Source organism: Ursus arctos, unplaced genomic scaffold (assembly GCF_023065955.2).
Source record: "Ursus arctos isolate Adak ecotype North America unplaced genomic scaffold, UrsArc2.0 scaffold_16, whole genome shotgun sequence".
Taxonomy (NCBI): domain Eukaryota; kingdom Metazoa; phylum Chordata; class Mammalia; order Carnivora; family Ursidae; genus Ursus; species Ursus arctos.
In genome coordinates, this window is record NW_026622830.1 from 23,600,376 (window position 1) to 23,611,681 (window position 11,306).

The following is an 11,306-nucleotide window of genomic DNA, read 5'->3' on the forward strand; positions in this document are numbered from 1 at the left end:
ATTAAGAAATGCAAGGAAGTGAATCTCTACAAGCCAGGATCAGTGGTGACTTTGGAGGGAGGGGGAGGCTGTGGCTGGGACAGGGCACAGAGAGAGACTTGGAGAGTGGCGGGACATTTCTTCCTCTTAACCTTATGGATTTTGTCTCATAATCATTCACTCACTAGGTTATGTATTTGTTTTATGTGGTTTTCTGTATTTTGTGTTTTACGATGAAAAGTTTTTTAAAAATTGATCCAAATGTTTAAGGCACCATTGTCCCAACCCTTCAACTTATTCATTTCTTTTTAAGTGAGCATTTGCTATTGAGAAAAAGAGGTGGGTAGGATGAATGCTTATCTGCTCACTGGGAAATGTGCAATGTGGACCTCCAGATGAGTCTGGCTCTAGGGTTTATAAATAGCACACCATCAAAGAAAGGGTCACTCGAGTTTCTTTCTTAAGCCTTTCAGGCAAGCCTCACTTGGTGTAATGGGAGTGGTCCTGAAAGATTACTTAATCTTTAATCAGACCCAGGTTTTATAAGTAGATTTGGTAAACATTCCACATAACACTATATTCTCGGGGCTCTTGTTTCCTAAAGCAAACCCGACCCCTAGACCAAGGCTTAACAAAAATTATACCTAAAATTTAATGCACATTTTACATCACAGATTTGCCAGGAAAAATACCATTTTCCACTCACGCATCGACAGTAACGCTTTAGGTCCAATAAAGCACTGAGAACATGGCAGCAAACCAAAATGTAGGGGCTGCTAATGGATTTGTGAAAAGTGAAACCTCATCTCCTGGGTCTGTGCCTCAGACTCTCCTCAGAGAGTGGATTTGAACAATCTACCTGGTTCAGTTCTTCATGGCTGTCTTTTCCACTTCCCACTTCTCTCCTTCTTAAATACCATTAAGTAGGGAGGAAGGGAAGAACGAACCAAAAGAACATTTTTACTTTCGAGGGTTTTTTCCTCCATCCCTGGGCTGTGGTTTCCTCCCTCCCTCCCTGCCTCCCTTCTCTGCTAGATGGGAGTATTTTTTAGGAAGAAAGGATCAGATGATCAACTCTACAGGGAACTCAGAACCTTAAGTGCCTTCCTCTTTGAATTTGTCTGTGGATGACTCCTTTTTGTGGAATCTTTTTCCATCCCCAGAAATATAATATTCTCTTGAAACTGTTATTTTACAGCAGTGCTGTCAGTAGAACTTCTTGTGATGATGGAAATGTTCTGTATCTGTATATTGTCAATTGTCAAAATATAAATAAACTTAAAAAAAGTGAGTGCAATTGAAGTATTCAAAAGAAATGGAATTGATTAAACTGTTTTAGAGACGCTTATTATACTCGCATGAAAAGGGAATAAGAATCTAGGAAGGTCGGGGCGCCTGGGTGGCACAGCGGTTAAGCGGCTGCCTTCGGCTCAGGGCGTAATCCCGGCATTATGGGATCGAGCCCCGCATCAGGCTCCTCCGCTATGAGCCAGCTTCTTCCTCTCCCACTCCCCCTGCTTGTGTTCCCTCTCTCGCTGGCTGTCTCTATCTCTGTCGAATAAATAAAATCTTAAAAAAAAAAAAACTTAAAAAAAAAAAAAAGAATCTAGGAAGGTCTATAACTTCTTCCCTTGGAGACGGTGCCCCAGGCTTCATTCCTAATCCATCTTCTGTCAAGCCTTTGTAGGAGGATTTCCCCTGCCTCTGGAATATTTTCATATTGTCACTTCTGCCTTGAGTGAAGCTTTTTTTTTTTTTAAGTTTATTTATTTATTTGTTCTTTTAGTAATCCCTACACCCAACGCAGGGCTCACAGTCCCCAGATCAAGAGTCACATGTTCTTCCAACTGAGCCAGCCAGGTGCCCCAAGTGAAGCTTTTTTACAATAGGTGATTGGAACAACTGGAAGGGGACAGAGCTGGGACTTAATGGACCTTCTAGAATGATTTGTGTGAAGTGCTTTGTGCCTGCTTGCTAATGAATATTTGTTTAATAAATAGCTGTTAAGTATACCGGAATCTGGTCTGGAACTTGCTTTCTTTGCAGCAGGAGTGTAGAGTGGGAGCTTACTCTCAGGCACCTCAAACTTCTTTCATGGCAACCGTTAAAGCGCCTGAACTGCATACTTTAAAATAGTTAAATGTATGTTGTGTGAATTTCACCTCAAAAAAAAATCTAATATTAGCCCATTGCTCACATTTTTCTAGCTTTGACATAGAAAAGGGGGCTCCTTTAAATCAGCTCTTGTGTTCTTCTGAGCCTTTCCTTCCTTTCTTTCGGGTACCATAAGATGTTCTAGGCTCATCTTGTATTTTCCCTGCCCCAGTTCTGGAATTAACTACTTCTTCGAGGATTCCTGGTTCCTTCTATTGGTGAATGCTATTTAGAAACCAAGGGTTATAGGTATGCTTTTAGCAGACAGAGCTATGAAATGCATGCATGTCCACTAACCGCCCCCCCAAACATGTCTGTGATTCTTTCTCGCTCTGTGTCTTCATACTAATGCCTCTGATCCCAGCATCTGTTTATACTGATACCTGTGACTCCAGTCCAACGCCACAGGGCTCACTTTAGTGTCTCCCTTTGCCTTGTGTATAATTTCTTTCTCTAAGGTTTGGAAGCCCAACTGTCATCATCTGCAGTTTATTTGCTAATATGTTCAGTTCTAGAACACATACAAAGTTGTTCTCGAATTGCTGTGAGAAATACCCATGTCAGAAACATATCTGCTGACTGGATTATACCATGTGCGTGTAGTTCTTTTTGTCTTTAGCGTGACAGTGTTGTGTCAGCTTACTGTTTCTCAAAGTCACTCAGGTTAGTTCTTCTCACACGTGGCCCTTCTGCATAGTTATCTTATTTGTGATATAGTTAAGCTCATGTATTACTGTTTGTATGATTTGGGCTTTCCCCTACACCTTGGTTGGCTTTAATGTTTTGTTTATTGGGGGATATGTGAAGAGACTAAGAAGTATTGCTATGGTTCTGAGAATCAGCTACAACAAAAAACATATTCGGAGAAATATCACCCTATCTTCATCCCTGCTAACTTGTTCTTTCCTTTTTCCTTCTTTCTCTGTCACCCTAAGTAACTATTTTAGTTTCTGGTTTACCCTTCCTGTGTTTCTTTTGCACAAATGAACAGGTACACGTGTATTTCCTTCTTTCTTATATGAAGGATCGCGTACTCTAGGTACCCTTTTGTGCTTTGCTTTCTTTACTATTAGTTCCTGGAAGTCACTGCAAATTGATGCATAGAGATCTTCATTCTTTTTTTACAGCGGAATATTGTACATTTTTACATACGCCATTGTATGGACGTACCATAGTTTGTTCAACTTTTTCCCTTTGTATGGGAATTTAGATTGTTTCTAATATTTTACAATCACAATTAATGCCTTAATGAGTAACCTTGTGTATATGTATTTTCATATTGTCAGAGGGGTATCTTCAAGGTAGATTTCTAGAAGTAGAATTACTGATCCGTGGTAAGTATATATGTAGTTTTTTTAGGTCTTTTCAAATTTTCCTCCACAGGGATTGTATGAAGTTTTTATTCCCACCAGTAATGGGTGATAGTGCCTGTTTTTCCACAGCCTTGCTAACAGAATGTGTTGTCACATTTTAAAATTTTTGCCAGTCTGATTATGAGAAATGGTATCTCAGTGTTTTAATTAGCATTTCTCTAAATATGAGTGAGTTTGAACACTCTATCATGTTTGTGGATTGTCTGTTCATTTTTCCTTCTCATTTTTCTGTTGGATTTAGGTCTGTTTTCCCCTCAATTTTTAAAAATCCTGTATATATTAGGAGTATTAACCCTTTGTCTGTAAATTTTCTTCCAGTTTCTCATTTGTCTTTTTACTTATTTATGGTTTTTCTTTTAACAGCTTTTATTTTTATCAAGGTATAATTTACATAGCATACAATTTACCTATTTAAAATATAATTCAGTGATTTTGGGATATTCACAGAGTCATGCAGCCATTACCACAATCGTTTCTAGAACATTTTTATCACCCAAAAAGAAACCTCATGCCCATTAACAGTCACTCTGTTTTTCCCCAGTGCCCCTCTCCCCTCTAGCCCTAAACAATCAGTATTCTGCTTTTGTCTTTATAGGCTTTCCTATCCTGGACATTTCATATAAAAGGAATCATACAATATGTGGTTTTTTGACTGATTTCTTTCACTTAGCATGAAGTTTTCAAGGTTCATCCCTATTATAGTGTGTGTTAGTACTTCATTCCTTGCATGTTTGTATTTCCATATGAACTTTAATCTTGTATAATCCCATAAAATAGCTTGTTGACATTTTTATTGGTATTGCATTATTACATTGAATTTATAAATTAAATTAGGAAACTGATCTCTTTATATAAAATTTTGAATCATCCTGGGGACGCCTGGGTGGCACAGCGGTTAAGAGTCTGCCTTCAGCTCAGGGCGTGATCCCGGCGTTATGGGATCGAGCCCCACATCAGGCTCCTCTGCTGGGAGCCTGCTTCTTCCTCTCCCACTCCCCCTGCTTGTGTTCCCTCTCTCTCTTGCTGTCTCTATCTCTGTCGAATAAATAAATAAAATCTTTAAAAAAAAAATTTTTTTTTTGAATCATCCTAAACAAGGACAGGGGATATCTGTCCATCTGTTCAAAACACTAGTCTTGGGGCGTCTCGGTGGCTCAGTCATTAAGCATTTGCCTTCGGCTCAGGGCGTGATCCCGGCATTAAGGGATCGAGCCCCACATCAGGCTCCTCCGCTATGAGCCTGCTTCTTCCTCTCCCACTCTCCCTGCCTGTGTTCCCTCTCTCGCTGGCTGTCTCTCTGTCAAATAAATAAATAAAATCTTTAAAAAAAAAAAAAAGACACTAGTCTTTCAGGAGCGTTTTAAAATTTTCCATGAATCGGTTTTACACATTTCCTGTTAAACATAATTCTAAGTTTTCTTTTCGTTGGTGTTATTGTAAATGTGGTTTTCCTGACCATTGTGTCCTCTAATTGTTTATTATTAGTGCATGTGAAGGCTATTTGTATGTTAATTTTGTACTCTGCTCCTTCACTGCATTCTTTTATTGCTTGTTATTTTTATCGTAAGTAGTTGTTGCATATATCTAGACACTAATATGATTTATTTTTAAGCTCTTTGTGTTATATTAATAATTTTTCTTATGTTGAATTAACTTTGAGTTTTTGGAATAAATCCAACCTGGTCATAACCCGACTTTATCATGTCCTGCTGAATTATGTTAGATAATATTTCATTTAGCATTTTTGCATTTGTGTTGGTAAATGGTCTTGGTATAAAGCTTATGATATTTGCTATGAAAGAGTTAATGTAAGATTAGAATAACCTGCTTCTTGAATGTTGGTAGAACTTTCCTCTAAAACTGTCTGGGCCTGCTCTTTTCTTTATGGGAAAATTTTTCATTTTCAAATTTCATTTTCAAATTCAAGTTTTCATAGGTTTTCAAATTTTCAATTTTCAAAATTTTGAAATTCAATTTCTTAAATGTTTATAGAACCATTATAATTTTGTTTCTTCTTGAATTAGTTTTTCCCTAGTCTTTTATTTCATGCTTTACAAAAGTGAAAAGACTAGTATAATAAGTACCTTTTATTTAGATGACCCTGTTACTGTTTTGCCACATTTTCTATATCTGTGTAGATATATAGATTTTTTTCCTTTTTTTTCTTTCCTGACTCATTCTCAGGGAGGTTACAAATTTATTAAAAATGTGCTATTCATATTTCCTACTTGGTTACCGATTTTTGTCTTTTTGATCTATCAGATAATGGTTATGTCTGTTTTTCCTTTATAGACCTGTCCATGTTTGTTTTATATATTTTTAGACTATGTTATTAGGTACATAAAATTTAGTTACATCTTTCTGATGAACCTTTTATCACTTTGGAACATCTTTATTTTTGCAATTCTTTATACATTAAAGTTTATTTTATCTGGTAACGGTATAACTAAACTAGTTTTCTTTTGACTAGTGTTTACCTAGCATAAATAAATCCTTTTCAATGTTTAGATTTTCAAAACTTTTCTGCATCCTGTACTTTACAGAAGAGATCTTGAAGTTTAAGCTGATAATTTCCTTCTGTCCTTGACATCCCCCAATATACCATTTTGCCTTCTCTCCTAGCGGCAGTACATACCTGTGAAAGTGAAGAGCAAAGCCTTCTGGATCTTCTCTTGGGAATATGCCATGATGTACGTGGGAAGTCTAGTGGTAATCATTTGCCTCTCCTTCTTCCTTCTCAGCTCCTGGGATTTCATCCCTGCAGTCTATGGCTTCATGTAAGTAATGACTTCATTAGAAAACTCTGAAAGCTAATTCGTTTTTCCCAGCTCCAGCTGGAGTCTGAGGGTGAGCAACCACAGGGAGCACCTAGACACGGTGGTCCTCAGACTTCAGTGTGCACCAGAATCACCTGCAGAGCTTCTTGACACCCAGATTTCTGAGCCCAACCTCTAGAGGTTTTGATTAAGTAAGTTTGGGATAGGAACCAAGAATTTACATTTCTTTTCTTTTTTTTTTTTTTAAAGATTTTATTTATTTATTAGAGAGAGAGACAGCCAGCGAGAGAGGGAACACAAGCAGGGGGAGTGGGAGAGGAAGAAGCAGGCTCCCAGTGGAGGAGCCTGATGTGGGGCTCGGTCCCATAGCTGGGATCACGCCCTGAGCCAAAGGCAGATGCTTAATGACTGAGCCACCCAGGCGCCCCAAGAATTTACATTTCTAAGTAGTTTTCAGGTGACGTGAATGCTGCTGGTCCAGGAACACACTTTGAGAACCACAGGTCTAGCAAGTACCTTCAATTTAGTGAGATGGAAGATAATTCTCTAAGAACATCTGAAGCAACTACAGGCCTCTTCCTGGAAGGGTTTGGTTCAGTCCCCAACAGGAATGGATATATTCCTCTACTGCAAGAGGGTCTCTAAGAGCCACCTCCCATGTGTCAAACTTTTAGAGAAAATCAAAATGGAGTATGAGTTCTGCAGACATATCCCAATGCTCTCTGTGTGGTATGCTGAGGAGGATGGTCGCTGCCCAAACCTCAAGGAACTCACAGCCCAGTGAAGTGTTGACAGTTACACCTGTCAGGGTGGGGCAGGGATATGGAGTGGCAGACTCCCTTTTGGGATTCCGGACTGCTAATGTGTGTTAAATCCTGGCTGAGCATAACCTTTAGTTCTTCATGCTTTTCCTTAGGTAGGAGTTGTATTGCTGGTGAAAAGCTTTCCCTGTTTTTTTGCTGACCCACAGATTGTGTTCTTTACCTCATTTCACAGAAAAGGAACTGTAGTCACCGCAGGAGGCAAAGACTTGCCCTGGGTGGAGGCCTCGGTCAGTGAACTCTGACCATGAGCCACTGCATGTTTCTCCCTTCTCCATGCTGCATTTATTGCCCTTTTAAAACTGTGAATTGACTTCAGTTTCAACTCTGTTTTTTAAGATAAAACATATAATATAAATTTTTAGAAGAGCCAGAATTGCAACGAATCTTTATCTGAAAACTAGACAAAAAGTTTTCCAGTGAAACCCTTATTTCTCAAATGAGATCTGGCATCCTAGCCGGAAGCTGCTGGTGCTTCTGCAAGGCTCCAGAAGTCCCTGTGGTGTCAGGCACTCCGTCTCTGGCTCCTGCCATGGGGATACAGAGCAAGAATGGGGAGCGGCAGGATCTTTGAGCTTGCTCCTCTAGGCAAGTCTTTGGAATGCCCCCAAGTAGATATTGTTTGTTTAAAACCCATTCCTCTTTTGTTACAGTCCTGGATATCTCCTAAATTTAAACATATGTATTTTAGGCAGTAAAAGAGGGGCTGGTCTTTTGATTTCTAGCCTGAATGCTGCCTCATTTCAGATCTTTGATGCACGCCAGAGTTTGGTTCAGCTGGTATTTGTTAAGGGTTATCATTTTCTGTTTCTCTGCCTCTTGTTTTTATTAATTACCTATATCCTGGGTGCCTGAAGAGCCCCTCACATCCCGATCTCCGTGGGGACAGTCATCCTTGGCTGTCCAGTAGTGACCAAAATCTTTAGGAGAAAACCGGGTCACAGCAGACCATTTAAAATTTAGCTTTTCCCCCCCTCCCTTTGTTTTCTTCATTCCAGACTTTCTGTTCCAGATCTCACTCCAAACATTGGTCTTTTTTGGTACTTCTTTGCGGAGATGTTTGAGCACTTCAGCCTCTTCTTTGTATGTGTGTTTCAGATCAACGTCTTCTTCTACACCATCCCCTTAGCCATAAAGCTAAAGTAAGTGGTTGGACCTGCTGCTGCTTTGTCCACAGGGCCATTTGTAGTCTTGCAGGTGCCTTTCAAACTGGGAGCGTCCGCTGTTTATGCCATCTTTGCCCCGGGGACCTGCCCTTAATGGCCTCCGGTTCCAATAGCCGTAGCCAGCTGTAGAGTCAGTCCCACATGAGTACAGGCTGCTGAGAGGGTGCTTTGGAGCACCCTGATATTTCCCCTGGCATCACTCTGAGCCTACAGTGCTACTGAGCCCACTCACTATTTTGGGTAAGAGGAGGGGTTCAGAGTTGGAAGGTGTCTTTGGAAAAAGTGGATCTTGTTGGGTGCCCTCCATCAGTATCCCAGTGACAGGGGGCACTCAGGATGTATTAGTTGCGCGTTTGGCTGCCTGCAGCTCCATTTAATCTTCTGATCAATTTCCTTCAAAAGGCTTGTCTGTGGCGCTCTCTTCTGTAGTGTAAGAAAGCAAACACGTAGTGAGCCTGGCTCCACCCAGCCCTTTTTAGGCTTTCTGAAAAGGGTCCATACTTAACCCTTCCAGCATTTCTTGGAAGTAGGCATAATTTTATTATCATCACTTCCATTTTATAGTTGAGGAATAGACATTCAGAGAAGTGGAACAAGTTTCCCAGAGTCACGCAGCTAGTAAGTAGTGGAGCTAGGATTCAGACCTACGTTTGTTTGTCTCCAGAATCTATACTCACCCCCTGTACCATGCCAGACTCCTGAGAGAGGTCACTTGTAGTAGCATCTGGAAATTGGCCTATTATCCTGGCTTCAGAGAAGGGGAAACAGGCGCTGACACATGTCCAGGTGATGGTCTTGGGTGCCTGAAGAGCCCCTCACATCCTGATCTCAGTGGGGACAGTCATCCTTGGCTGCTGGTCCAGGGAACCTGGAGGGGAATTTGGTTTAGATTTCAAGAGCCTGAGTTCTCTGTTCTAACCTTCCTGCCAGTCTTCATGGCCAGTGTACCAATGCACATGGTTCCCATTCTGTAAAAGCTCAGAGCTCATGCCTCCTTCCCATTAACATAGCCTTGGCCTGGCATCTGACAGAAAACCTTCCTTGGCCTGGCAGTCTCCGGAACTCTGGCAGCCTTGCCCAGCCAAGCTCTCCAGCTGTCTGTTGTCCCCAGTCCAGTCCCTGCCTTTGCCCTGGTCAGGCCTAGCCACTCAGCTGCGAGAAGCTGGGAGCCTGGAACGCCTTTCCTCACTCTGTGCAGCCCCTTTCTTTGTCTGCACGTGAAAGGCCACAGGTGGCTCCTGGGTAGGCAACAGCACCACCCGCCCCAGGCCAGGGCTCCAGGGTTGTAGGGACAGAGGATATGAAGTGACCCCCCCCTGCTGCGGCCCTCCTGTGCCTGGATCTGAGGCTCCACTAGCTCTCCAGCCCCTGCAGTATTTGCTTCCAGCGCCAGCTTGGTGGGAGCAGGGCCCTTCAGGCCGCCTCTCTCCAGACAGCATTGCAGGAGGGTCAGGTCTCCAAATTTTTTGTCACTGTATTTTCACTGGCCTTTTCATAGAAATGTTGTGGTTCTTACCAGCTACCTAAAAAGCCCACAGCCAGTGATTTGGATTATCTTTAGGAAGATGCTCACTGAGCTAGCTGGACCCTTCTAGAGCCTACAGGACTGTGAGACTTTGCCAAGCTGAGTCTGAAGCATTTGCTGTGTAAAACCGCTCAAGTGTTTGGGGTGTGTACATGTTTGTCTCCACATCTCAGATTTACACCCACTGAGTCACCCTGACCTTTGACCTGCAAGACAAGAATACCATTAGTCTCTGAAGAAAACCTCAGTGAGCTGGGCATCCAGGTGCTGCACAGAAGTAGGCCGCATGCGCGTTGTTTAGGTACAGCTGAGGAGGGTGTAGAGCCGGCCTCTTCCTGCTGGCTTCCTCTTAGCACCTGGTCAGCTCTCGGAGGAACATTGGAGATGGAGTTCTCTCCCCACCCTTCCTGACGAGAGCTGCGATCATGCTAGGCACTCAGAACAGTCCTGGTGATGCTTAAGAGCTCTGGAGATAAACAGCCCCACTGCTTACCAGCTCACCTACCTTCTCTGAACTTCCGTTTCCTTGTCTGCAAAGTGTGGGCGACGGTACTGCCTACTTCGAGGAGTAGCTGACATGTCGTAGGGATCACACGTGATGGCACAAGGAAAGGGTCTGGGACAGAACTTGGCAGAGTGAAGGTTTAGGAAATGGTAGCCGTTATTGTTAGTTTAAGGTAACAAGAACCCCAGTTCCAGCGCACAAGAGCTGAAAAGCTGCCTGCAGCAATCAGTTTTCTTTCCGGAAAGGAGCTCATCATAGCTAAGGGCCCGTAGACTCCACTGACCATCCTGGCAGAGAAGAAGAGTGTCAGCAAGCAGGCACATCCTGCCCTGGGTCCGGTTGTCAGAGGAGCCTCTGGCAAGGGAGGCCGCCTGATGACTCTGACTAGCAGCCATTAGAGCCCAGTAATGAAGCTGACTTCATTTGTTTTCTTCCTCAGTGGCTCCTGGGGGAAGGCCCAGAGCTGGGCTGGGGGTTGAAGGGGGATGGGCTGTTTCTCTAGTGTTTGCTGGGCCCTCCTCCCACCACCTCTGGACTTCTCTGGGTCCCTGCAGTTTTCTGCTTTGCTACTCGGTCTGGCCCCCAGGTCTTGTGGGCAGCAGAGCCAGCCCCTTCCTGAAGTCCCCTAGAGAATATTTTTGGGTTCAGGGCATGGGGTTAGGAGTCTCTGGGGTGGACCTGGTCCCTGACTGATCTCTCCCTCTGTGTCTGCCTGTCCTGCCCTGCCCCAGGGAGCACCCTATCTTCTTCATGTTCATCCAGATGGCTATCATCTCCATCTTCAAGTCCTACCCAACGGTGGGGGACGTGGCCCTCTACATGGCCTTCTTCCCTGTATGGAACCATCTCTACAGATGTGAGTACTCCCGCCTCTGAACCTCTCGCGGCAGATTTATGTCAGCCTGGTCCCTGGAGGAAGCAGCCAGGGCAAAAGAAATCAATAGGTGTTTGCTTGGTGTCTGCTGTGCTAGCAGCACCGGGAAAGACACAGTGACCTGAGTGTCTG

The 11,306-nt window shown here is 43.0% G+C and overlaps 1 protein-coding gene across 5 annotated transcripts in view; it reads left to right on the forward strand.

Annotated features, from left to right (window-relative positions):
- Positions 1-11,306, forward strand: part of PIGU (phosphatidylinositol glycan anchor biosynthesis class U) — an 80,097-nt gene that overhangs the window by 49,856 nt on the left and 18,935 nt on the right. For 3 of the 5 annotated variants that reach the window (XM_057312576.1, XM_026503327.4, XM_057312579.1), the window contains 3 exons: positions 6,129-6,283; positions 8,103-8,246; positions 11,032-11,156. In XM_057312576.1, coding sequence (XP_057168559.1) covers positions 6,129-6,283; positions 8,103-8,246; positions 11,032-11,156 — 424 coding nt within the window. The remainder of the gene's footprint in view (positions 1-6,128; positions 6,284-8,102; positions 8,247-11,031; positions 11,157-11,306) is intronic. The other 2 variants (XM_057312578.1, XM_057312577.1) reach the window with 2 other exon arrangements.